This window comes from Larus michahellis, chromosome 5 (genome assembly GCF_964199755.1).
Source record: "Larus michahellis chromosome 5, bLarMic1.1, whole genome shotgun sequence".
Classification (NCBI taxonomy): domain Eukaryota; kingdom Metazoa; phylum Chordata; class Aves; order Charadriiformes; family Laridae; genus Larus; species Larus michahellis.
The window spans coordinates 81,812,468-81,839,440 of record NC_133900.1 but is presented as its reverse complement, the minus strand read 5'-3'; the positions used below and the strand labels follow the sequence as shown (position 1 = coordinate 81,839,440).

At 42.0% G+C, this 26,973-nt stretch overlaps 1 protein-coding gene across 1 annotated transcript in view; it reads left to right on the top strand.

Moving 5' to 3' along the window:
• Positions 1-26,973, top strand: part of WWC2 (WW and C2 domain containing 2) — a 107,309-nt gene that overhangs the window by 31,720 nt on the left and 48,616 nt on the right. Inside the window, exons 2-4 of the mRNA XM_074588360.1 lie at positions 3,846-3,955; positions 22,183-22,386; positions 23,386-23,462. Of these exons, the coding sequence (XP_074444461.1) occupies positions 3,846-3,955; positions 22,183-22,386; positions 23,386-23,462 (391 nt within the window). The remainder of the gene's footprint in view (positions 1-3,845; positions 3,956-22,182; positions 22,387-23,385; positions 23,463-26,973) is intronic.

The following is a 26,973-nucleotide window of genomic DNA, read 5'->3' as shown; positions in this document are numbered from 1 at the left end:
GTTAATGAATGTAATGGCAATCCATCTATCATAGGTTATGATAATGATCTTCACACAGACAAGATTCCTTCAGTCCTTGCTCTAAGTATTATTTCCTTTCCAATTACATCCTGTAACTCTCTTTCCTTTCAACTTTTGTCTTGCAAATTTTCTCTTGCATTTTACTTATCTTCATGTCATGTTAATCTCATCCATTTGCCATGTGTATTTTGAAAGGATTTTTGAAAATACTGTTTATGTGGAGACAGTTCTGCAGGCCCTAAGCAATTGGGTATCACCTTGTGCTGAATGCTACTGGATTGTAAAAGTCTGTGTTGGGCTCAAAACTCTTATGCTATTAAAAGACTCCGGAACAAAAAAGAGAGTCGTGGTGATGTAACGCTCTTAAGTAATTGTGATCATGTTATGTACAAACATTTTTGTGTTTTAAATATCTACTCAGGAGCAGTTCTCCTGACCTAGTTCAGGTCTTAAGGCTGCGATGTCCAAGCATGATCCAGCAGAGTAGAATTTATAGAATAATTCGTCCAGTACTGCCTGTATTTCGGGGCCTCTGCCTCCCTCCTCTTCTTTCAAGTACTTTTCCGCAGTTTTTTAGTGTCACTTTAATTTATGGAGTGTCTGGGATGAGAGAGCAGCTGCTATTCTTTCTCATGGTGTCTGATTTCTGACAGGTGATAACACCTGGACGGAATGTCCCCATGGCCAGAGTGTCTGTGGTCTGACCTACAGAAAGTGCTATAATAGGAAGAAGTCAGTATTTGATTAGAAGTAAAATCGGTGTGGAGTGCAAATGAAAAGCCAGGATAATATTGGGTTTGGATAATTCCTGTAGAGGTGGTTTAAAAATCACATCCTGTGGTTGTTGCTGACTGTGGTGTATATCTTTGGTGAAAGTATTGAATGCTTATGCAGAGTTCTGAGTGAATTTATTAGAGACCATCTGGCCATGTTGATACGGGTTTTTGTTATGATTCCTACTCTGCTATATGGTATTTCAAATATTTTTTTCTACTTGAACTACAAGACTTGTGTTTTGAGTTAATATTATAATGTTAAGGTTAAGGATGATGTTGAACATTTATTTTTATTCAGTTTAAGATGTTTAATGAAAATCCACATTTGTAATCTAATTTGAGGCAGGACTTTGTTCACAGCAAGATGTGCCCTTGTAGTTGGCACAGGTTGACGTGAGGAACTAAACTCACCAAGGGGCTGCTGCTTTTATGTGAGTGATGCTCTCTTGGAGCAGTAGTGGCCTGGGGACTCCCTGACATGGGTACCCTGGGTGCAGTCTGCTGCAGGCAGCCCAGCTGAAGCTGGGACTGTGTGCATTATCCTGGCTTTAATAGGCTTCTCCTTCTTTCCTAAGAGCCATCTCTTTCTGTCTAGCTCTAACAAAACGCTAATCATATAATAGTTTGGGTTGGAAGGGACCTTAAAGATCACCAAGTTCCAGTTTCCCTGCCCTGAGCAGGGACACCTCCCACTAGACCAGGTTGGTCAAAGCCCCATCCAGCCTGGCCTTAAACACCTCCAGGGATGGGGCAGCCACAGCTTCTCTGGGCAACCTGGGCCAGGGGCTCAGCACCCTCATAGTGAAAATCTTCTTCCTGATATCCAGTCTAAATCTACCCTTTTCCAGTTTGAAGCTATTACCCTTTGTCCCATCACTACATGCCTTTGTCAAGGGTCCCTCTCCAGCTCACTTGATGTTGGTAAGTATGAGTAGGTAGCATTTGGGTGCATGTATTGGGCATGGCAGTGCTTTGTGGGCAGTCATTAGCCCACACATGGCGCAGCTGCCATCCCGGACACGGCTGGGGTTTGTGGAGAGCTCCTTCTTGGAGCAGCTTCACTCAGAGCAGTGCCATGTCTGGATTTAAAAATGTATGTCTGCAGTGGGAGACGATACAAAGGGTAGACTTGGCTTGCTACAGACCTGGTCTCTCCCTGGAGATCGCCAGGGAGTTTACCCCATACAGCTTTGGTGGGATGTCCTCTCCTGCACCATAATGAGGAGGATAGGTCATGTCCGTTTAAGATTTTCTTTAGAAAAGGAGCTTTTGGACTGTGAGGCAGCATATAGTGGGTTACGGTTGAGAAGAACAGGTACTACAGAAGCTACACCTTGTCACTCAACTGAGAAAAGTATATGTGGCTGGCCATTCTCGTGGAGAACCTCTCCCAGTAAACAGGACTTTTCTCACCGCTTGCTTGTGCTACTTACAGTCCATATTTTATATCCTAGTGATCCAGTTGTAATCCCACATTGTTAATCTCGCCTGAATTTTGTAATAGTGTTCAGCACGTTTAGTGGTTTTGCACAGCAGTTTGTAAGTGGCAATGAATTAGCAAACTTGCCTTATTTGTGCATTTGTTCAGGACCTCAAAATTAAGCATTAGTAACCTTCATAGGATTGTTGTAAACCTTGAAGAAATTTTAAAAGAATTAATCGATCTACACTCTGCAGAGATTTTGGATTGTAAGAGCTTGGTTTTTGTAAATTCTGCAACCCTAGTTTGGGGGAATAAAGTGTTGCCCTACTTAAAGAATTGACAGGTCAGATCCATCAATAATAATAGTAATAATATATTTGTGGGACAATGATTTCTAAATCAAACCTGTGCTCAAATTTCTGTTTCCTCAGCTCTAAGAAAAATCTAATTCAATAGTTTTGTAAAGTCTTTTCTATGTAGTGTTTTCTACACAAAAAAGGCCATTCATTTTGTAGAAAGTAAAATGTACTATCCTCTTTCATTCCTCACAAAAATGTCAATAAACCAGTTTCTTTTGGTCAGAAACTAATTAAAGAAAAAATACTGAAACACAGAAAAGCATACATGAATCAGACTGTTAGCTTTTTATTTGTATAGAGTTTAGAAGATGAGATGAAAAAACAGTCTTAGGTGATAGAACTTAAGCAGCAGTGAGCAAAGGAGGTGATGCTCACGTGTCCCACAAATTGCTCTTGATAATCTTACTCTGAGGATTTATTTTTTTAACTCTGGATATGCACTAATCTTATTGTCACTATGGTGACAATAAAACTTTAAATCTCTTGTCTTCCTATTAAATATATCAGTAGATGAGACGTGGCATTTATCTGTGGTTTTATCAACAGGAAACTTAATACTCATTTAAAAAAAAAAAAAAGGTGGCAAAAGTATGGCGATGTAGAGCTTTGCTCAGCTTCAGTTGGAAAAGAGCCCGTGTATTATTGTTATCAATCTATGTCTTATAACAAATAGGTGCTCCATTATTAAAATGAAAAACTTTGTCTGTCTTCCTAGAAAGGTACCATCTGAACATCTGAAGGCCCATTAAATGTTACTTATAAAATGTCTACTCTATGCACTCCTTCTCCACACTGCTGCTTGTTTTATTCAAGTATGTGGATTGGTAAGTGCTGCTAACTGCATCTTAGAGGGTTGTGTGCTCTTTTCTGAGTTTCTCGTCTGTGGTCATTAGAGATGACAGCCTTGAAATCCTGGGCTTTCATCACAGACTTAAGGTTGAAGGGTCCACTTCTTCGGGACAAATAGGAGTGTAGACTTTTCTTTTCTTTTTCACAAGCTATTGGTTGTTGTTTAATTTTAAGCTGTCAAATGTGAAAGATGTTGCAGTGAATTTCTCACTTGAGTGCCCGTACTGAAAAGTGTTTGCAATAACTTACATTATGTTCTTGGAGTTAATGAATTCAGAAGGATGGAATAGGGCAAAAACCATCAAGAGCCTAAACTTTAAGAGTGAGAAAAAATTTTTCTCTCTTTTCTCCCTGCTATCTTTCTATGAGATAGAGATAGAGAAAAGCTATGCCATTAAGTTGTTCCCTTGTTTTTAGGTTAACAAAGCCCTTGTCATTTGCGGATTGTGTTGGGGATGAACTGCCATGGGGATGGGAAGCTGCGTATGATCCTCAGATTGGTGTATACTATATTGATCACATCAACCGTAAGTATTTTTCAATTTATTTATTCAAATAGTGGTTATATAAGAAGGCGCACCTTGATTAGACTTTCCTGAGAAGCTTCTAAAGCATGACTGGGAGCAGGGAAAGATTTCTTGTGAGAAAAGTATAGTTAAACTACCAGTTTCTGATTTTCAGCAGACAAATGATCCCATTTGTGTGCATGGATTTGTTGGGGATGGTTGCAGATGCATTATAGCTGGCTCAAAATTATTCATACAACTCTTCATCTTTTTCTGTGGAAGAAGTCCATATAATGTGTAGTAAGTAAAGATGGTTTATGTCTGTTAGTACCTGTAAAGTGTAGGATGTTTGGCTATTCAGCAACACGCACTGGCAGAGTCTCAAACAAGTAACAAAAACTGGCTTCAGAACTATGGTAGATAAGGTAGCATGGAGCGTGGCGGGTATTTGTAACTTGTATATGAGGTCTGGCAAATGCACTGCAGTTCTGGGAATGTTCTAGAATACATTTCAGGCTATAAATAATGCTATATTTTGGAGTAATTGGAAAGGGAGTGGGGAATCAAAATGCTGAGGAATATTTGCCCTTTGGTGTAATGTTATTGGCTTTAAAAGGCTTACAAGAAAATCTGCTGGTACAAAATGACTACATCTGTTTCTACATATATTTTTAATTGCATGGGAATTATGTCTAAACCATACAAAACTATAGCAAAATTTGAAATACAGTGCTTGTTAGACTTACTGAAATGAATATATTCCTGAAAGTGTTTCTATCTTCTTTTTATGCATTTATTACTCCATATTAATTCATACCTTTTTCTATTTTCTCAGAAATTGTCTTTAATAACATAAAAGAAGAGATTCCATTTGAGATCAATACCTGAATATAGGTGCCTGCATCTATGATAGCAGTGCTGTGTACTTAAAAAACAGTAAGGTATCTATGGCCATTTGAGATGCTTTAGGTTATCAGGAACAACTCCATAAGTTCAGCAGATATGGCATGGACATTAAGAGACCAATGGTCTTCTGGAAAAAAAAACTAGAGACAAGGCTTGTTACCCCATGCTATCTCAAATGTATGGACAAGTGAATCAACCTTGATGTCTAAGCTGCTTTTGTAGTCAATAGTTATCTAGCCAATACAGTCAGCGTAATGTGAAGTGTGAAGTAGCCGACTGGTTGGGCATCTGCTTTGAAGATGAGCTAATTTAAGCTCCTTTGGTTGGGTTGGACTGGAACTCTGATAACTGGAATGGGACATTAGATATCTGCTGTGCTTATTGAACACCGCTAATCCCAAGCACAAATACAGGCTGGGCAGAGAATGGATTGAGAGTAGCCCTACCCAGAAGAACTTGGGGGTACCAGTGGATGAGAAGCTCAACATGAGTCAGCAATGTGTGCTCGCAGCCCAGAAAATCAACTGCGCCTTGTGCTGCATCCCCAGCAGCCGGGCAGCAGGGCAAGGGGGGGGATTCTGCGCCTCTGCTCCACTCTGGGGAGACCGCCCTGCAGTGCTGCCTCCAGCTCTGGGGCCAACACAAGAAGGACATGGACGTGTTGGAGCAGGTCCAGAGGAGGCCATGAAGATGTTCAGAGGGCTGGAGCCCCTCTGCTGTGAGGACAGGCTGAGAGAGTTGGGGGGTTCAGCCTGGAGAAGAGAAGGCTACGGGGAGACCTTAGAGCCCCTTCCAGTCCCTAAAGGGGCTCCAGGAAAGCTGGGGAGGGACTCTGGATCAGGGAGCAGAGCCACAGGACGAGGGGTAACGGTTTTGAAGTGAGAGAGGGGAGATTTAGATGAGATATTGGGAAGAAACTCTTCGCTGTGAGGGTGGTGAGCCCCTGGCCCAGGCTGCCCAGAGAAGCTGTGGCTGCCCCATCCCTGGAGGGGTTCAAGGCCAGGTTGGACGGGGCTTGGAGCAACCTGGTCTGGTGGGAGGTGTCCCTGCCCATGGCACAGGGGTTGGACTAGGTGGTCTTTAAGGTCCCTTCCAGCTCGAGCCATTCTATGAAATACACACCTAACCCTGAACTGAATCCCACCACATAACTTCCTTTGGGCTTTTATAGCCCTGCTTTATTGGAATAACAATGAGAGTCCTCTAATTTTATGTGGGGTGTTAAACATTCCTGAACTTCAAAAAATAGGGACATACTTGATTGAATTCAAAAGGTCAAGAAAGTAAAGGATTTGCTTCTGAATCTAAATGCTATTATCAGAGGAAATTCGTCTTTAGCTTCTGATTTGGCCAAAACTATAAAACTTAAAGCTATAAAAATTTGAGCAGTCTGTGTTTCTGGGTGTTTTGAAAGTGCTTTCAGATTGCTGCTCTGATAATCGTCCTCTTTTATTTCATGCATGCTCAAAACCTTTAATCAGTTCTAAAAATCTGTCTTGTAGCTTTCTTGCCTGTTTTTTTTTTCCAAAGAGGTTAAATATTTTCTTTACTTTTAAGTGCTACTTCTGTGCGTTGAAGGCGAGTTCCTGAATATTATAAGCTGTTCATGAGTTGAAGTTCTGCTTCACACACATGTAAGATGTTGAGGCTTGAACAGCGTTGTCTTGGAATTCTCTTGAAAATTGTTAATATACTGCAAACACTAATGCTTCCACTTAATAGAGAAGAGTTGTATATATCATCTGTACACGTGTCTTTCTGTGGCTGGGACAATTAGCTAGGTTTCTTTATATTATGTTAATGCGTATGATGGATGACAAAATGGTGTACTTTGGACTTTGGTCTACTTAAAGTGGTTTCCATCCATTGTTCAGTAGTGCATTCGATTCCTGTTATATTAATGTATGTGTTGCTTTGTAGCAATTTCAGTGAAACTTCTTATTTTGTAAAGTGGCATATTTTAGTTTTGTACACTGTATTTTGCAAAATGTTGTGCTGAGAGTACTCTTGGGTTTCTGGGAGGTAAACTGCCTGAGATTCTCATGAGTAGATCGTTTGTCTGCGCCAAATGTGACGATTGTAACTTCATCTGACTGGGGTACATGTATTGTTTTGATGCTCTTGAAATCTCTAGTATGGAGAACACTAATAATTAGGGGGGGGAAAAGCCTTTCTAGAAAGCAGGTTTTGCCCCTGCTTACTGCTTTATTAGTGGTGTAATAATTCAGATGTGTTCAATATGCTCTTTGGATTTGAACTGTTTAAATTCTCTCAGGAGAGTGGCTATGTTAGAACAAGGAAGACTCCTTTGCTCTTTTACCTGTATCGATTATAATTGGATTAATTCTCTCTTTTACTGGACAAAGAAGCCCAATGAGGGAGAAAAAGCGTACCCACTGCTAGGAGGAGGACCAAATGGATAGATGCCTGAAAATCAGGTTGGATAAAGCGAAATTTAGGACCCGTAAATAGCAACTTGAGGGGTAGCGCCTTGGGAAGAAATCTGCTTCCATGTGTTAGGTAGGGAGAGGTGACTAAAGACGTTCCATGTTTGCTGCCTTCTGGCTGAATTAATTTCAGAAAACTGTTTTGAGAGAAAGCCCATTGATTTTCTCCTCCTGCATCCCATAATTAATTATTCTGAACAGCTTCTCTATTGCCTGGCCTCTTTATTGTTTCCCTTTCTAATATTATTCCTACTGTGTGCCTCTGTACAAAGCTACATTTGATACAACTGTGAAGTTTCAGGCTGTCCACAGGACTTTGGAGCCGTTGTAGTAAAACTGACCAATCTTGTTAAATTTCTCAAACCAACCCAATAACCTATGAGCAGCAGGCTAGACCGTAGCGCGACAGACTGTAAATTCAGAAGGTCTTATTGACGGTTATTCCCTCCTTTTGTGTTAAAAACTCAAGGTCGAAAATGTTAAGGATGCAATTTCCGTTAGTTGTTGGTGCGGGACTTAATTCTGCTCCTCTTGAAGGGTGGATATTGGCAAAACTCACACTGATTTCAAGAAAGCAGTACTGGACTTTCTTGAAAAACAAAAGTTCTAAAAATTCTAACAAATTTCTGTAGTGTCAATTTTTCAAAAATTATTTAAATCAATATTATTTTTTTAAATTAAATATTTTCCCCATTTGTGTAATTACTTGTCTTAGTCTTTTACCTTCCCTTTTCCCATATAAACCTGAGAAAAGCCTACTTGCCTTAACTGCCAGTGGAAACTCAATTTCTCCTCCACAGAGAGGGGTAAGAGTTGGCTGTGAGCAGTCTGCAGTTGTACAACACTCCCTCAGACTTGAGGAACTTGCTTTGGGTGTCAATATGTTTAAGTATAATTTGGTTTTATTATCATCACACATTTTCTATAATTTTATATATTTCTATGAGGTTTTTTTCAAATGCAGTTGGGGTTTTTTTCTAGCTCTTACTGATTGCCTTGGAACTTTCTCAGGATCCTGTTGGATGACGTAACCCACTTTGAGAAACACTGACTGAGGTCATTACTTTATGAATATATTACCCCAATTAGGAGTTTTAATGTGATGCTTTCAGCTTCAAGGGAGACCAGATTACAGGCCATCTGGCAAGGCAGAACGTGCATATGATGTGGGTAGCTAATACCATAAGAACCTAAATGCTTACCCTGTGGTTCAGTAGCGCCCTTTAGAGGGATGACTGAAGGGATATTATTTGGTGGCCAGGGATGGAGGAGTTCCTTTCCTGCAGAATCCTTCTTACTGTGGTTTGGGAGAGTCCAAAGATTTTTTTCGTTTATGCTGTTCACCCTTATAATCCTCATTGCCTTTGTGTACTCTGCTTCAGGCGTCTAATTTGCTAAAATTTACTAATTTTGCTAAATAATGTGGTTAGGAACTCAAGGCAATAACAAAACTAACACAAACCTATTACTCCATTTTGTATATCTACAGGCAAAGTCATCATTTTCACATTTTTTCAATTCTTCTTGCAGGGTTTTCAACATCAGGTATTAAGTGGCTGAGATGCAAACATTTATGCTCTTAGAGCCTGGATTTGCAAACACTTTTAAGCTGATATAATCTCTGAAAGAATTGGTCCTGCTCTATTGCTACCTCTGGCCTTTTGTTCTGTCCCTGCAATGTTTTTGCTTATACTGGCATGAATGCTTGCATGGCCAGACAGTGAATCAGATCAGGGAACTGATTCGAGTTGAAACTAATCCGGTATGGGGCGGGGTGGGGGGGGGGGAAAGTCACTATTTGTTCTCCTTTCCACACCCCTCTTTATGCAAGCGAGAGAGGGAAGGTGACCTGGAGAGATGAATGAACAGCCAGGTGGAAGAGACGAGGGACAGCTGCTTTTTGTGGTAGCGTTGGTTTAAAGGTGTTTTGAAATGACACCCTTGAACTTTCATCGGTTCCGCGCCCCATGCAGGCTTGCCAGGAAGCAGTGACTCTGAGGCTGTGATTTCCAGGTGTGGTGGTGGTGCCAGCCGAAGCAGCAGTCATGGCTTGCTCCAGTTCCTGCCCTCCAGTTGTGTCAGTGTGAGGATGTGTAGTAAACACAGAAAACAAAGGGGCAGCACTCTGCATCCTGAGGTGTGTGAGTTGTCATTCCCTACCTCCTCTGCCTCCCCCCAGCCGCTCAGGTTTTCTGAACCAAATAATTCCATGGGATGTGTGTAGATGAACGGCTGCAAAGGTGATAGGAGCAAGAAAGGGAAACTTCCACGTCTGACTTGACATGAAGAGTCTGAGGGAATCCTGGATCATAAGTTCTGCCTTGCCTTCAGCACCCTACGTATTCCTAAGTAATTTATCCCCTTTACTTCCAGTTCTTGTTTTCAGGCTCAGGAATAGCCCGGCAAGTGTTTGTTTTCTTCACTGCATTGATCTAGTTAACCTACAAAATAAGTACTCTCCTGTTGGTAATGTTTAGTGGCAAAAGTAATAGAAAGGTACTGAATGACAGTATTTAAAAGATAAGGATGGGAAGGAATAGTTACTCCTAGCCCAGTAGTATTTCAGTCCATCACGTAATTTTCTTTTTGCCACTCTGGATTTTGCATTCAGTATGATGATTTTTCTCCCTGCCCTTCACCCCCAGCACTTTTCTTCAAAAACGAGTTGGACATCTACCTTCTCTGCTTCTGCAGCTCTTCCCTACTTAGTTTTAATTGTCCACTCTGGAAGCATGAATGCACCTTTCCCACAGACTTTCTACCACTGTTTCATAGAATCATAGAATCATTTAAGTTGGAAAAGACCCTTGGGATCATCGAGTCCAACCATCAACCCCACTCTACAAAGTTCTCCCCTACACCATATCCCCTAACACCACATCTAAACAACTCTTAAACACATCCAGGGATGGTGACTCCACCACCTCCCTGGGCAGCCTATTCCAGTGTCTGACCACTCTTTCTGGGAAGAATTTTTTCCTAATGTCCAGTGTAAACCTACCCTGCTGCAGCTTGAACCCATTCCCTCTTGTTCTATCGCTAATTACCTGTGAGAAGAGACCAGCACCAACCTCTCTACAATGTCCTTTCAAGTAGTTGTAGAGAGTGATGAGGTCTCCCCTCAGCCTCCTCTTCCTCAAACTAAACAGTCCCAGCTCCTTCAATCGCTCCTCATCAGATTTATTCTCCAGGCCCTTCACCAGCTTCGTTGCCCTCCTCTGCACTCGCTCCAGCACCTTGATATCTCTCTCATATTGAGATGCCCAAAACTGCACAGGATACTCAAGGTGTGGCCTCACCAGTGGTGAGTACAGGGGGACAATCACCTCCCTCCTTCTGCTGGTCACACTCTTTCTCATACAAGCCAGGATGCCATTGGCCCTCTTGGCCACCCGGGCACACTGCTGGCTCATGTTCAGCCGCTTGTCAATTAGAACCCCCAGGTCCTTTTCTGCCAGGCAGCTCTCCAGCCACACTGCCCCAAGCCTGTAGCAATGCATGGGGTTGTTGTGGCCCAAGTGCAGGACCCGGCACTTGGCCTTGTTGAAGCTCCTACCGTTAGCGTTGGCCCATTGATCCGATCTATCCAAGTCTCTCTGTAGAGCCTCCCTATCCTCATGCAGATCAACACTCCCGATTAACTTGGTGTCGTCTGCAAACTTACTGATGATACACTCTATGTCCTTATCAAGGTCATCAATAAAGATGTCAAACAGAAATGGTCCCAACACCGAGCCCTGAGGGACACCACTTGTGACCGGCCGCCAGCTGGATTTAACTCCATTGACCACCACTCTTTGGGACCGCCCATCCAGCCAGTGCTTGATCCAGCAGATCGTATGCTCATCCAGGCCATGAGCCGCCAGTTTTTCCATGAGAATTCTATGGGGGACAGTGTCAAATGCTTTTCGAAAGTCTAGGTAGATAATGTCCACAGCCTTTCCCTCATCCAATAATCGGGTCATCTTGTCATAGGAGATCAGGTTCGTCAGGCAGGACCTGCCTTTCATAAACCCATGCTGACTAGGCCTGATCCCCTGGTTGTCCATTATATGACTTGTAATGGCACTCAAGATGATCTGCTCCATGACCTTCCCTGCTATCGAGGTCAGACTGACAGGCCTGTAGTTTCCTGGATCCTCCTTTCTGCCTTTTTTGTAGATGGGTGCTACATTTGCTACCCTCCAGTCCATTGGGACCTCCCCTGTTAGCCATGACTTCAGGTAGATCATGGAAAGTGGCTTGGCGAGCACGTCTGCCAACTCTTTCAGCACTCTTGGATGTAACCCGTCCGGTCCCATAGACTTGTGTGCATCCAAGCGGTGTAGCAGGTCACAGATCACTTCCTCTTTAATTGTGATGACCTCGTCCAGCTTCCCCTCCCTGTCTCCTAGCTCACGAGGCTGGGTGCCCAGGGAACAGCTCGTTCCACTGCTAAAGACTGAGGCAAAGTAGGCATTGAGCACCTCAGCCTTTTCCTCATCCTTCGTGACTGTTTCCCTCTGCATCCAGTAAGGGAGGGAGATTTTCCCTAATCCTCCTTTTGTTGTTAATGAATTTATAGAAACAATTTTTGTTATCCTTAACAGCTGTAGCTAGGTTGAGCTCTAGCTGCGCTTTGGCTCTCCTAATTTTCTCCCTGCATAAGCTTCACTACGTCTTTATAGTCTTCATGAGAGACCTGCCCCCTCTTCCAGAGGTCATAGACTCTCCTTTTGTTCTTGAGGTCCAGCCAAAGGTCCCTGTTTAGCCAGGCCGGTCTCCTTCCCCGCCTACTTGTTTTTCAGCACACGGGGACAGCCTCCTCCTGTGCCTTTAAGACTTCTCTCTTGAAGTATGTCCAGCCTTCCTGGGCTCCTATATCCTTCAGGGCAGCCTCCCAAGGGATTTTGTCCATCAGTCTTTTGAACAGGTCAAAATTTGCCCTCTGGAAGTCTAAGGTGGCAGTTTTACTAACCCCTCTCCTTGTTTCTCCAAGAATCAGAAATTTTATCATCTCGTGATCACTGTGCCCTAGATGGCCACCAACCTTTACTTCCCCCACAAGTCCTTCCCTGTTCACAAGAAGCAGGTCCAGGAGGGCACCTTCCCTGGTCGGCTCACTTACCAGCTGTGTGAGGAAGTTATCCTCCACACATTCCAGGAACCTCCTGGATTGTTCCCTCTCAGCTGTGTTGTATTTCCAGCAGATATCCGGGAGGTTAAAGTCCCCAACAACAACAATGACAAGTGACCGCGAGATTTCCCCCAGCTGCTTATAGAAAGCTTCATCCTCCTCACTGGTTTGGTTGGGAGGTCTATAGCAGACTCCCATAGCAATATCAACTTTATCGGCCCTTAACCTAATCCAAACACTCTCCACCCCACCATCAGTATACTTGATTTCCGAGCTCTCATAGCATTCTTTAACATACAGGGCCATTCCACCACCTCTCCTTTCCTGTCTGTCCCTCCTGAAGAGCTTGTAGCCATCGATTGTGGCACTCCAGTCATGTGAGACATCCCACCATGTTTCTGTGATAGCCACTACGTCATAGTTTTCCTGGTGCATCATGGCTTCAAGCTCCCCCTGTTTGTTGCGCATATACATTGGTATAAATGCACTTCAGATGAGCTAATGATTCCAACACCTTTTTGTGAGTGTGGACCCCATTTCCCACCAGACCCTTCTTAGGTGCTTCCATGATTTCTAAACATCTGTCCCTTCTCTCAAATGAAATGGCAGAGCCAGAGTCCTTGCTAGTCCACCATCCTTCAAGCCCTGGGATGCCTCCCTTGGGTTTATTCCTGACGGGCCCAGTTATCTCCCCTTCCCTTCTCATATCTAGTTTAAAGCCCTGTCAATGAGCCCTGCTAACTCCTGCCCCAAAATTCTTTTCCCCTTCTGGGACAGGTGCGTTCCACCTGCCACCAGCAGGCCAGGTGACTCATATAGCAGCCTCTGATCAAAAAACCCAAAGCCCTGCTGATAACACCAGTCCCAGAGCCACAGGGTTGACCTTTTGCCTCTTCCTGTTAATTTCCTCATTCATGATTGCCACTGAAGGGATAGAGGAGAACACAACTTGCGTTCTTGATCCCTTAAGCAGCTGTCCCAAGGCTCTACAATCTCTTTTAATTGATTTTGGGCTCCTCCTACCCACTTCATCACTACCCACCTGAAATACTAAAAGGGGGTAATAGAGGAGTTTACTAGGGCAGGAAGTAGATCCTCATCCACAAAGAGGAAGAAAATTGAGTCAGTGATGATAAAACATCAGGAAGCACAGAGGTAGAGGGATTTGTGTCTGCTTAGCTCGAGAATAGAATTCATCGGAGGTCCCTGTTTACCCACTTGGTTTCCTTCCTTCTTAAAATTTCAAAGCCTAGCTGTTTACTTACACTGTTTGACACTTAGAGCACAATATTTTAACTACAAGTATTCTATTTCTTGTTGTCATCTTAAAGGCTTTCATGCCAGTTTACTCCTGGGCAACTGATTTATTTAACACAGGGATTTTTTGTGGATAGACTGACTCTTCTCTGCTCCAGCCAGGGCCTCTAGTACATCTGCCTCTATGAAAGTATGCCAGATTGTATTTTCAGACAAGGAAGATATCTGAAAATCCCACCATGAGTCTGCAATTACTATAAGCTTGAGGGTGTGAGTCAAATGGTGTATCATGATCATAAATGTGTACTGTTTGTTCCCACAACCCATCACCATCTTCTAAGCAAGTAGTGACATGCAAGCGTTTGGGAAACAATCATGAAGACTCTTTACTGTCAGCAAACACAAATGGTGAAAACCCAAGTGCAGGATATATCTTATCTTGAATCTTATTTATAGGTACCTTCTCTGCCCCCTGGCTATCAGAAGGGATTAGAGTAATCTGGTGCATGCTGGCTGCAGAAGGAGGGCTCGAGCAGAGAAGGCTCTGCATTAAAGATGGTTTTAGCTGCTGACTTTTATGTAAAGAGCATACTGGCATCTTTGTCTTAAGTCTTGTTCTGATAGCCATAGCGGTAGAACATTTCCTACTTAGAGGATAATGTAGAGCAAAATGCTCAGAGTTTCTACTGCATTTGACTCTGAGATATATAAGCATATGCTACCCAATATCTAGAGGAAACTAATGTGCCATATGGGTAACATGTTCAATATTTCTTCATAAAAATCTCTGAATAAATATTTCTTGGAAATCTGCTCATGCTTGCACAGTATAGCTGGAAAACATTCTCATTTTATCTCATTACTCAAATTCAAGCACAGAATTATTTTATGGGAAAGCGAAGAAGGTGTCTGGAAGAGAGGAGGCATTTTTTGTGTGCGAGTTCTGTGGCAGGAAACAATCTGTAGAGAGCTCGGTTCAGAGCATACTCTGAATAACCTAATTTTCCTTCATGTCTCTCTTTAGATCCCATATTCCGTCTTATTATGTGGTAGAATGTGATTTTCTTTGAGTATCCAGCAATGTTTTAGATCATTTTTAAGACGCTATGTATGTCACCTTGTTGGGCTGCACAGTCTTACTGAAACTGCTGTCTCTGTAATGTGCCATTCTTTATTTTTATGTACCTATTGAACAAATATATCGGTGTGAAATGATGTAATATTTGTTTGTGAATTCTTCCCCAAATTTGTGGATACGCATTGCTTTTCTTGTTTGAGTTTGAATTTTAAGGATTTTAAAAAGCGTGGGGTAAAAGGAATAAGGGGAAAAAAATGCTTTCAGAAAGCCTCTGGTATGTAAACAGTAAAGTGCGTTCCTTAAGCCAGTCTAGTAACACTTGGCGCTTCGCCCTGAAACTAGTGCTACTGCGTTTGCTTCTTTGCTGTTCATTAAGACTTGCGTCTCGGTTGCCTGCAATGTTTTTATGCCAGTTGCAGTACAATGAAGTAATATTTGCACTCTTTTTTTTTTTTTTCCCCCCCCAAGTGTATTTTTGTCTGATTGCAGGGAAAAGTACTGGAGATTTGAAAGCCAGTTTGTTTATCAAGAAACGTGGGATATACTTGCAGAATAAACATACCCATAGTGATTACGTACTGTTGTTGATAAAATTGCTTTCACCACCCACCACTGAGCTAACTTGCGTCATCCTGTGATGGTTGATACCAGACACCATTTCTCCTCTTCTGATGTTTATATGTCAAAGGCTTGTTGTTGATTGCGTTTGTGCCGTCTTGAGACTTTTTCGTGCAAGATACCATTGAAACCTTGATTCCTCGTTGCGGCTGGCCCCAGTTTGGCTTGCATGCCCAGGAGCTTCCCCTCAGTACGCTGCTTTCAGTAGGCTGCTTTCCAGGTGTCCCCTCCTTCTTGAACCATCTCTGTGGAGCAGGATGTAATCCTGCCACACCAAAGGCATCGGGGGCTGTTGAAAAAACAAGCTGGATTTCGCTTGCATGCTTCGTTCAGCCTCTGGGGTTCAGGAGAAGCAATGTGATGAGGGATCCTGAATGTCGTCATCTGTTGTGTTTGGGGTTTTGAGGCCCGTGTTAGTCGCTTGAAGCTGGGGTTCTGTTTGGTTGGAGGTAGTAGTCCTGCAATTAGGATGCAAGATAACCAGAGATGTCGGGTGTAATGGCGTTATCTTCTCATCGTGTACTATTTCAGGCAGAGAAATTGCCACCCTGACACAGAGTAAGGATCAAGCCGAGTTGTGCCATGGTGCAGCCCAGAGCACAGCCAGCTGTGTGCGGCACACTTCTGCAGCAGTCAGAACCCCCCTCTTTTGGGGACTCGGCCATTTTACCACCAATATAATACAATATCTTGTCTTGTAGCCCTGGTTTCCGGTCTGGAAACTTTCCGGTAAGTTAGTGTATGAGGGAGAAGGTGCATGGCATTGATGAGTAGGTCAATCCTTAAGATTCTAATGGATGAGTAGATCCATAAGCAGGCTTGCTGCTGCCAAAATTAGGATGTCTAGGTCCTTCCCCAGCTGGCTGGTTCTTCCTCCTTTGTACTGGTTCGTTTGGGAATATGGCACAACTCACCTAACCTGCCAGAACGTGACATGTCTGCTTTCATGTTATCTTTTGGAGCCAGCGAGTGCTTGGGTATACATCGAGTACATCGAATAGGCTTTGTGGTGGGTTGAGTGAGCACCAGAGTCTGTGCAAAAGAGCACACTCCCCTTACGTTGGGGAGTGTATGTTGAGGTGACATGGTGCCATCACTGCCAAAAAGGGGGGCTATTGCAGTCGCTCTAGCTGTGGCACACAGCTTCCCCCTGCTTATCTTTCCTACAGATCTTAGGTCTCTGGTCTCATTTCGAGCCAGGTCAGCCAGCTTCCCTTGGAACAGCTTCTCTTCTGAGATGGTGATTCTGCTACGTTTACAAACTGGAATAATATGGGCATGTGTTTAAATAGATGAGAATACTCTCTTCAGGAAAAACATATGCCACAATTTTGTCTTGTCTTGCTACGTTTGTGTCCTTCTTGAGTAGCAATCTAGCATCTCTGGCATGTTTTTTTATTGGGACCCCTTGAGAGTACTTGTTTTCTAACTGTGTTGCCTAAACGCAAGTGTCTGACCGAAGGCAGCTTACACGTGGGTCGTTCTAGAGCCAATCGATGCTATTATTTTGTTTGGCAAGGGGAGATGTTGGAAGACTATTGCTTCCACATATTGTTAATCCTGTAGTAAAATGTCCAATTCTCTCATGTCTAGCAGTAGGGCGTCAGGGAGCTGTTCCCTTCCCTGTGGGATTTTCTAGTGGGATTTTAATTTCATGTATTTTAGGGAAATACGATCTACTGCTGATAAGATAATAGTTTCCTTCTGTTCAAGTAGACTGTAAAAATTTGGCAGACCTCCTTAGTAGCAGACAGCAACATAACATATGGAAATATCTCATTTTAAAAAAATGGCATGCCTGTATCCTATGTATACTATATATCTTATGTATAATTACACAAAGCATGCATAACATTGCTGCCCTTGAACCAAGTTCTAGCCAAAGGAATAAACAAAACTTTAAAGGCATAAAGTCAGTCTGGGCATTTTGGGTTTGAATTATGGTTTGGACCAGATTCTTCACTGAGTTTTAAGCGCATCAAGCCTGGCTGGCAGCGGGCCAGGAAGAGCGCTTTTCATGAATAGCAGCGTGATTAAAGCCAGAGCAGCTTCCTCTTCTGCATTACTGGGCTGTGATGGTTCCAGGGGACAGGAATGTCCTTGGGTGGAGCGTGCTGTCCTGCCGCTTCTGCGGTTCCGCTGGGCGAGACCCTGAGCGTCTCGTGTCTCGCAGAATTTCCCCCCCCCCCAGTGCGGGTAGGCACTCAGATCTTGAAAAACAGGAGGAAATAAATTGCTTGTTTATAATTTTTTATAAATTTATTAACTAGGCATTTGCAGTAATTTGTTTAAAGTTAAATGAATCTGTTTTAAATCAAGATCTCTTAATAGAATTGAGTAATTTTGATTTGCAAGTGGCTTTGCCAAATGGTGCTAAACCCAAGTCAAATTAGGAATATGTAACCTGACTATTAGGCGTACCGCCCTTCTCATTCTGTTACTGGGGGTCATTATTTTGCATTGTGATGGGACAGAGGAAATTGATAGACACAGATTTTTTTAAATCGAAGAAGTGCTCTTGATAGAGCCTGATGTACAACTCTTAGTTGATTAAAGATCCATTTTAAGGAGATTCCTTTAGTTCGTATCTAAGCTTATGCCATGGAAAACGACGGCCAGTATATCTTCTGTATTTTCTCTACAAGAATCATGGCATCATAGAATGGCTAGAGTTGGAAGGGACCTTAAATATCACCTAGTCCACCCCCTGCCCTGGGCAGGGACACCTCCCACCAGCCCAGGCTGCTCCAAGCCCCGTCCAACCTGGCCTTGAACCCCTCCAGGGATGGGGCAGCCACAGCTTCTCTGGGCAACCTGGGCCAGGGGCTCACCACCCTCACAGCAAAGAATTTCTTCCTAAAGTCTCATCTAAATCTCCCCTCTTTCAGTTTAAAACCCTTCCCCCTCGTCCTATGGCTCCCCTCCCTGATCCAGAGTCCCTCCCCAGCTTTCCTGGAGCCCCTTTAGGGACTGGAAGGGGCTCTAAGGTCTCCCTGGAGCCTTCTCTTCTCCAGGCTGAACCCCCCCAGCTCTCTCAGCCTGTCCTCATAGCAGAGGGGCTCCAGCCGTCACAGCATCTTCGTGGCCCTCCAGAAAGAGATAAACTCTTGAATTTAACTATCTGGTGGTGTGCAGAAAGTGTTGGAGAGGTGGTGCCCAGGGGGATGGTTTGTTTGTTCCCCACTGCTGATGACTGAAGTCCAGTGAGAATTTTCTAGAATAGATACAACCCTACAGCTCTGCGTACTGCTCTTAACCAGTGCTTACTCCTCACCTCAACAGCAGAAATAACATCTCCCTGTCTGTCCAGCTAGCAATCTGTTGCATGATTCATATCTCCTGCAGACAAGGTTGTAAGGCGTCCTGTTGCAGTCACCAGTGGAAACATTTATCTGCCCTAAAAAAGGGATGAGATCTTCCAAGTTTATTTTACATCAGCTGTTGAATAATAAGGGCAGGAAAATGTGTAGATATTCTTTCTGGTTTCAGTCTCACTCTTTGGTTTAAACATGAAGGGCTTCACATGCCGTTTTCAGATGTTCAGCAAGCTGCTCCCTCATTGACACGCATGTAACTGCCTCAGTAATATTCTTGTGTATGAGAGTTTGACCTTAACAGCAGGTGCTTAAAACATTCCTGTCCAAGGGAAAAAATCCTTATCTTTGTGAGGCTTTACTCTGAGAAGTATAAATATTTGTTTTTGAAAGAACTCTGCTTTTAAAAAATATTTATTGGCTCTTGGAAGGTACATGTGCTCAAACGAACATACTTTTCAAAATGCAGTACTAGAGTACAAGAAATATTATCCATAGTTCTTTTTTTCTCTGTGGTGTAAACCTACTGATTAAAATTGAGACAACTGAAAATTATAGATGAATAAGCATGTGGTGCTGCTACACAGGCACATGTTTATATATTTATATGAACAACTTGCCAAACAAGTGATAGGCTTTTTTGGGTTTTCCACTTTGTACTGTTTAAGACGACATAGAGTGAAAAATACTCCAGAGCCTTCTCTGCTTGGTAAAAGTTGAATAACAATTCTGGGATAGTCATTCCAGCATTCATGCTTTGCTTTTTCCAGGATTATGTATTTTTCTGACGGAGTATGTGTTCCAGAATAAAATGCGTGCAGACAGAATTGGCTGAGAATAATTTGACCAGCCAATGTACCTACACAGGCAAATAAATACCCAAAGCTCAGTATGGTGAAGTTACAGTGTGCAGTTTTAAAAATGCAGGGTTACCTTTACCTCGTTTATGACTGTCAGTATAAAGATGTTAGCTCATATAATCATAGTATTGTTTTGCACACGCAGCTTGGAGAGGGGAAAAAGAAAATGTTTGATTGCATTTGTCAGCAATACAAAATAATCTGCTGTTGATCAGCTTTGTCCTTCTCTTGCAGTCACAAGGACAGGGCATCCATAGGCCACGTTTTAGGACTCTGCAGGCTGCATTTGGTCTTTGGGCAGCATGTTGAGCAATCCTCACTTAAAACCTACAAGGCAATTACCTACAACATGCTCGAAGATGAGACCTTCCAATCTTGTAAGATTATTTGGTGGCTGCTGGTTGCACTCTTAAAACACAATCACATCGTTACATTCTTCTAAAAAACCAACATAACTGCATTTATCCTATTTGATCATTGACCCATGAGAGTCCTGCTTCATGCTCTTCATCCTGCTTCACAAAAAAGGACAGCTCTGGAAACCAGCACTTCTTATCTTGTGTAAATAACTGTGAATGTGGAGGTGTGTTAAAGCCCAACAGCAATAAATGGCCACAGATAGGGACATGTGTTGACCGTTTAGGAGAGAAAAGCTATCGATTTGCTTCTTTGTGTGCCTGATGTCTTTGTGGAGAAGAGCAGGTGGCTGTAAACATGGATATATGTGTGCGCGTCCATAGCTATAGTCAGGTTTTTGAAGAGAATGTTCCTGTTGGGGTTATTGGAAAACCAACTGTGTATAAAGCTTCTCTGCTTTAATCTTTAATGCACCGCACTTGGGTTTAGGTGATTTATACTCTCTATGCATCCATTGTGTACATCTAAGAAATACCTTCCCCAAGCAGAAATACAAAAGCTTGTCATGTTTGTAAATAGTGGAGGGGGTCACTGGCATGGGGGGTGGGGTGGTGTATGTGTATTTATTTGCTTGTTTTAAAAGCATCAGTAGTTCCATAGACATTGTCAGTGTCGGATTCTACAGGATTAGTTTTATGGGATGCTTTTTTTCATTTGCACGTGTTTTGGTTTATGTAATATTAACACCAAAGGCGGCTTTTGAAAAACTGGCGGTTAGTCAGTGTGGGAAATTGTTGTTAACCAGAACCTTTCCTTTTCAGCTTCTGCTGTTACAAAATCTGTTGTCATATATGGAGTTGAAAGAGTGCCTTCTCCCCAAGAGTGCACATCAGCTACAGTTTAGAGCAATCAGATTGATTCTGCTGCAGTTCTCTTTTTTTTTCCCCTCATGTCTTCAGCCACGTGTTCCCTTTTCCCCCCCCACTTTGGTTCTCACAGTAGAGCAATTCAGAGAACTGAAGTGGCAGAAATCTAGCACAGACAATAAACTTCCCTCCTCCTTTTTGCAGAAAAATTCTGAAGTAAATACTTTGCACTTAAATACTTTGGTACTGAATGTTACTTTTTTTCTCTGTAGATCTATGTAGATTTATAGCATGTAACTTACAAAGAAAATGCAGCGTGGTGCACGTATGCATTTAGATTTCAAACTTTTCAAGGCTATGTCTTGTGAAAAGGTTTTTGTACTTCGTACAGCTTTAAAGGAAGACTGTTCCTTGTATAGCTTCAAAAAGTGCTGAACTAAGTCAGGAAATATTTATGATAAGATCGAACATTCAGCCTTAACTCTTCCTGTTTGCATGCTTACATTAAAAAATAATAATCTTAAAACCTACAATTAGATTAATCTCGTCACATATTTTCTTAATATATGCTACTACGTTATGTCTAATCCTCTTGTCTACACATTTTGTGGAAGTCTGTCTTCTGTGTGGCTGCTGGAGTTGGAATGGTTGACCTGAAACCCTTTGTGAATCAATGGCCTGTCCCAGCCTACTCGTTTGTATTACCTGGGTTGGCAGTGGAAAGAGGTAGACACCTCAAAAAGGCAGTTTGGTCCCATGTCTCTTGGGCCCCTGTCTTTGATGGAGTGACGTCCCTTTTCTGTTGACCATAACAGAAAGTTGTATCTTGGATCAGGTGCCTATCTGGGATGGGGAGAGAGTTAGGTGAGATGATCTGGAGAGTTAATGATCTGATAGTTCAGTTACAGGGGAACAGAGAAAACTTTTTTTGTAGAGGGAAAGGAGAGAGGTAACCACTATAAAACATGAATAACATATGGCTGTAAAAATTAATGAAGTGGGGAGGAGGGGTTTTGAAAAAAAAATGTAATAGCTAAGATTACTTTTAATTTTTGTTCAGAAATGCATTCAAGTTTAAGATGTCGTTGAAAGACTTCATTGATCCAACTATTTCCAAATACTCTGATGCAAAAACTTAATTTTTCTTGAGTTTTAGGATATTATTAATTCAAGGTTGAAGATGTGGGAATGATCTATGTAAGCATTTACCTATTGTACCCTAATTTTGCAGTTGATCCCTTAAATACTGTTTCTTACACACCCTATTGTGGCAAAGAAAAGCTTAAATAAAATTGAGCACCTGCTTAGTAACCAAAGGCAAGCTATGGTTTAGGCTTCTATAACTGCGGATTACAGGCAAAGAAACAATTTAGTTGTCAACAGATTTCAGCAGAGGTCTCTTTAAATCCTTTCTTTTTCTCCTATAAAGAAACAACACAAATAGAAGATCCCAGAAAACAATGGAGGCAAGAACAAGAGAGAATGTTAAAAGATTATCTTACGATAGCCCAGGATGCTCTCAGTACTCAGAAAGAACTGTACCAGGTGAAAGAACAGAGGCTAGCACTTGCACTGGATGAGTACGTACGGTTGAATGATGCCTACAAAGAAAAATCAAGCTCTCGTACAAGCTGTAAGTACAGTAGAGAACGCAATGTAACTTCTTTTGATCTGTGCCTTGCAGGGGATCCTGTTTCTCTTTAGGATGAATTTTCAAGGTTTGCTATCAACACCTTGTATGCTGGCTTTTTTAGAGATAGTATCCCTACTTTTTTATTATTTTTATTTAATATAAAGATATTCTGCTGGAGAGACACCTCTTCTCTCGGATACAATTGAACTCCTTTGAGCCGTGGGTTAGAGCAGTTGGCTCTAAAATGTATTTTGTCACGCAGCTTGTCAGAACAAAATTCTGCCAAATCTAGGTTCAAAGTAAATAGGGTCTCTTGCACTTTGCAGCTGCAAACTGAAATGACCCTACTGTGCTGACAGGTGTCTGCAATAGACCAAGAAAGGAATTTGTTGCTGCTTTATGAGAATAGCGTACAATAATTTTGTAGCCTGTGTGCTGTGGCTGAAGTGGAGATGCATGTTACAATGCGGGGCAAGGAATTGGCATGCAGTAAAGTGCTGTCAGAGGCTTCTTGTTGGCCAAACATCTGTCTTAGAAGTAGGTAGCGTGATAAAAGTAACGTGTACAGCTGAGGAAGAACTGAGTGGAGGACCACTGAGGCTTCTGAATAAATCTTCTACTTTCCAGAACTGTCCTTAGAAATTACAACTTCAGGGAAGGAGATGAATGCAGGATGGCTCCGCTAGAAGAATGGGAACAGAAAGCAAGGGATAGAAAGCCAGGGAGAATGAGGTGCTACTTTAGGATCCTGGGATAAGCAAAGGAGCAGAGATACCAAATAGCGGTAGGGGGAAAAGGGTGAAAATTTAGATTATTCATTAATTACTGCCAACCTGCAATGCTGACTATTCTATAAAAGGATTATATTTTTTTTTTTTAAAGTAATATGTGTTTTTCTGCACTTTGTAGTTTTAGATCAATGTGGATTCCTCGAGGACGGGACTAATTAATAATTTTAAAGTACTTAAATATTTGTCCTGTCTTGTCTTTTTTAAAAAGTGTTCTCAGGCTCCTCATCAAGCACAAAGTATGACCCTGACATTCTGAAGGCTGAAATCTCCACTACAAGATTAAGGGTGAGTGTGTGAAACTCGTATTCATTTGTATTCTGTGTGCAAAATTTATGAATATAGAAAAAGCAAAGATTGAACTAGCAGATGCGTCCTGTACCCTGGTACTGAAATCTCCTAATATTCACATTAAATGCCACTCAAAGGTTTTTAATTAATTTTTAAAGCTCTGTCTGTTACTTTCAGGTAACACATTTTGGGGAAACTTTCACAGATATTCTAATTAGATGTGGGTTTAAATAAATCTGATAACTATTTTCACATGTATGCTTTTGGTTTTAAAAGGAAGAGTAAAAATCTTTAGGTGAAAATAGAAAAATAGTAGGCCAAGGTGAGCTGCAACTAGACGGCTGTTTTCACACAATCTTTCTCCTGTGAGAAATGCACCATTAGCTCCATGAACTGCCTCACAAATTTCTGTTGATTTAAAAAACGCTTTTCAATAATGGTGTGAAACTTCGCTCTGTCTTGTCAAAACGGAACGGTTCAGGTCAAGAATGAAAAGTTTGTGTTCACATTTTGAAATTGCTAATGAGCAAAAATCCATTATTTGGTCAACTGTGTTTGTTCAGTGTGGTCACTAACAGACTCCATCTAAAGAACTTTCATTCACAGGTTAGTTTCTAGTGAATTTATCTTCAATAAAAAGGAAATGGTGTGGAAGACATTTAAAATCTATATAGAGAGTTCATTTATTTAAGCTGTGACATTAATGCTCGATGGATAGCCTAGGCTTTCTGTAGTTAGTAATGAAAAAAATTAGATCAAACCATGGAGGTTAAAAAGACAGCACCTCACAGCGCAGGCCTTCGCTGAGGGCTGGGATACAGACTCTGGGAGCAGAAGCGGCTCAAGCCACAGCAGTTACTCAGCTCTTCCATTGCCCCCTCCTGGTTTCCGCACAGAGCAGCACTCGGAGAAGCCTCCGAGAGTAACATCCTCCTTCACCTGGAGTAAGAGTTACGATTAGGAGTCTAAACAATTAACGTTTAAAAGAAACTGTGGAATAGCTCATTAAAATTTTAAAACCCAGGTTAAATCAGGGATGGAATACACTGTAAAACTGGCATCTGGATATTGCCCTCCTGACGGCTTGTACACCTTTTCATCCGTACCTATCTCGATTTGTGGTCCCTTATCCTTTAAGGAGAAGGGAAGGTGGTCACTGAGAGAACTTATTTCAACACTGGAGCAGGTGGGAGGAAAAAATCAACAGCGGAAAGGACCCTGTCAGGAACAAGGATAAAAAGAAAAGGCAAGAACTTCTTTCTAAAATGAGTGGAGCAGTAATAGATGTTCCCTTTGGCAAGGGGATCACTGGTATGTTTGGGAAATTAACAGTGTTGTTGAAGAACAAAACACATGACCAAAATTAAATATAGTCACCCACAAGTCAAAGAGAGGAAAGTTCAGACATTGTCCTGTGCTCAGTTTTTCCCATTACTTAGCTCTGATCATCTCCCAACTCAACGTGCAGAAGCACTGAATCTCCTCTTGGCTGCAGATCTGCAATGTCTGCTCACTGAGGAGAGAGGCAGATGTGTTAATCACAGTAATTCATTTTTTGGAGGTGCTTTCCTCTCTTCATTGTTTCTTGGAGTCAAGGAGCCTAATATCCTGCTGGTTCCCAACACTTGATTGACTGGCATTGCAAAGTCTGAGTTGCACGTGTGCCTAAAATAGGTGACCCGAATCTTGTCTACAGAGTTTAGAAGGGTGCAGTCCAAGAATATCTGTATCAGCGTAAAGTGTGTTGTCATCCAAAGCCACTGGGTATGAAAATCATTGAGATAAGAAAAAGTGGAGCCCTGTGATGCTAGGGCTGGGAAGTGTTTTTCGTGTTTTTTGTGGCAGATGGCAAGAGAGGTGTGACTGTTATCGTAGTTTGCCCTTACTTGAATGTTTGAGGGTGCTTGTTAATATGCCACCTTTTGGCATTTTACAAGTAAATGCATGCATGGACTTAATGGAAAACAAAGTTAGTCATTAGTAAGCTGCTAGCCAGCTAGTTAGAATTTGCACATTGTTTAGTGAACTATTAGGTCAGATGTACTAAACCTGTTTCTCTCACACTGGCTGAGGCTTACTGGTATCATCAGGTTAATGGTGGCTGGAGGGGGGAAACTCAGCATTCGAGGAAGTTCTGAATTGGCCTTTGGCCTTTTCCTTGTTAGCTGTGCTTAATATATGCATGTGGAGCCTTTTGGATACATGAATTGCCTATTGCGCAATAGGTCATAGAGAAAATAAGACAGAAATCAGGCAGCTGTTAAATGAAATAAGCAGGAGAAAGAAAGACCTTTCTCACAAGGTTAAAATTGAAGGATCTGATCCCGCGGTGGACTTTGAGTTGGGACCATTTGGGGTCTTAAGTAAGAGAATTCAAACACCGCAAAGCATATGTGATCGCAGTATGTTTTATGCATATGCAGCGAGTAGGGGATGCAGCTTTATAAAATAACAAGGCGGGGTTTTGTCATCATTGTGCCATTAGTTACTCGAGTGCTGGAATAGAAGGGGGTTAGCACAGGAGCCCGCTTGAAGGTGCAGCCAGGAGGAGGAAGCCCATCAGGTGACTGAAGATGATGTGCAGAAGCAGTAGGAAAGGGGTGAAGGATAAAACAAGTGAAGAGGTGTGAAAAAGCAGGAGTCGTATGGAAGTTTTGAAGGAGAAGACAAGGAGCACGAGAACAATTTAATGCAAGTGTGATGCAGTAAACACAGAGTCTATATTATGATGTAGGTCACGTCCTTCTAGGATAATGTGCGTAACTCAGCTTTCTTGATAATGAAATGATGATGAATTACAGCAGAGGACACTCAAAAGATGATCTTGAGGAAAAATGTAAGGGTTTCTGAGTGATCCAATCCTCTAAGTTGAAATCAAGTGTGCCTTCTGCTATTATTTTAAATTCACATTTCTGATTAAAATAGAAAAAGTTTAAGCCATTCTGTGTTTCTCAGAAAAGTTGGCACTTTCATATTTTACGCATTACTTTACCTAGAACATAGAGGTGATATCTGTTCATTTTCTATAACCTTGATCAGAACACTTGAGAGATTATTCTTGGGGGTTTCGTGCTACTCAGGGAAGAAATAGTTAAGGAGCGCGGAATGTGTACTTGGAGACATTGCCTGTTTATCATGCTAACTATTCAGTATGGTCAAAATAAAAACAGTTTTCTGTCAAGTAAAGCAATTAGTGATGATAGTTTCCAAAAGCCTGTACCAAACCCCTCATCTAGAGAACAGATTTTGCTTTGGCAAAAATTGAGATTGAAAGCATTTTATTTCTGTCACAGAAAATTCATTAGCCAGATGCCACAAACTTGAACACCTAAGTATCATTTACAAATCCATACGAAGAACCCGCAAATCACTGGTTATTTTAGACAAACAAAACATTTTAAGTCTGTCTTTAATTTGAAGAATAGCACCAAGTAGGAAGTCTAAGGGGATTTGGATATAAAAAGTCTCGGAGACATATTTTGAAATTAATTTCAGCTGAAGCGATCAA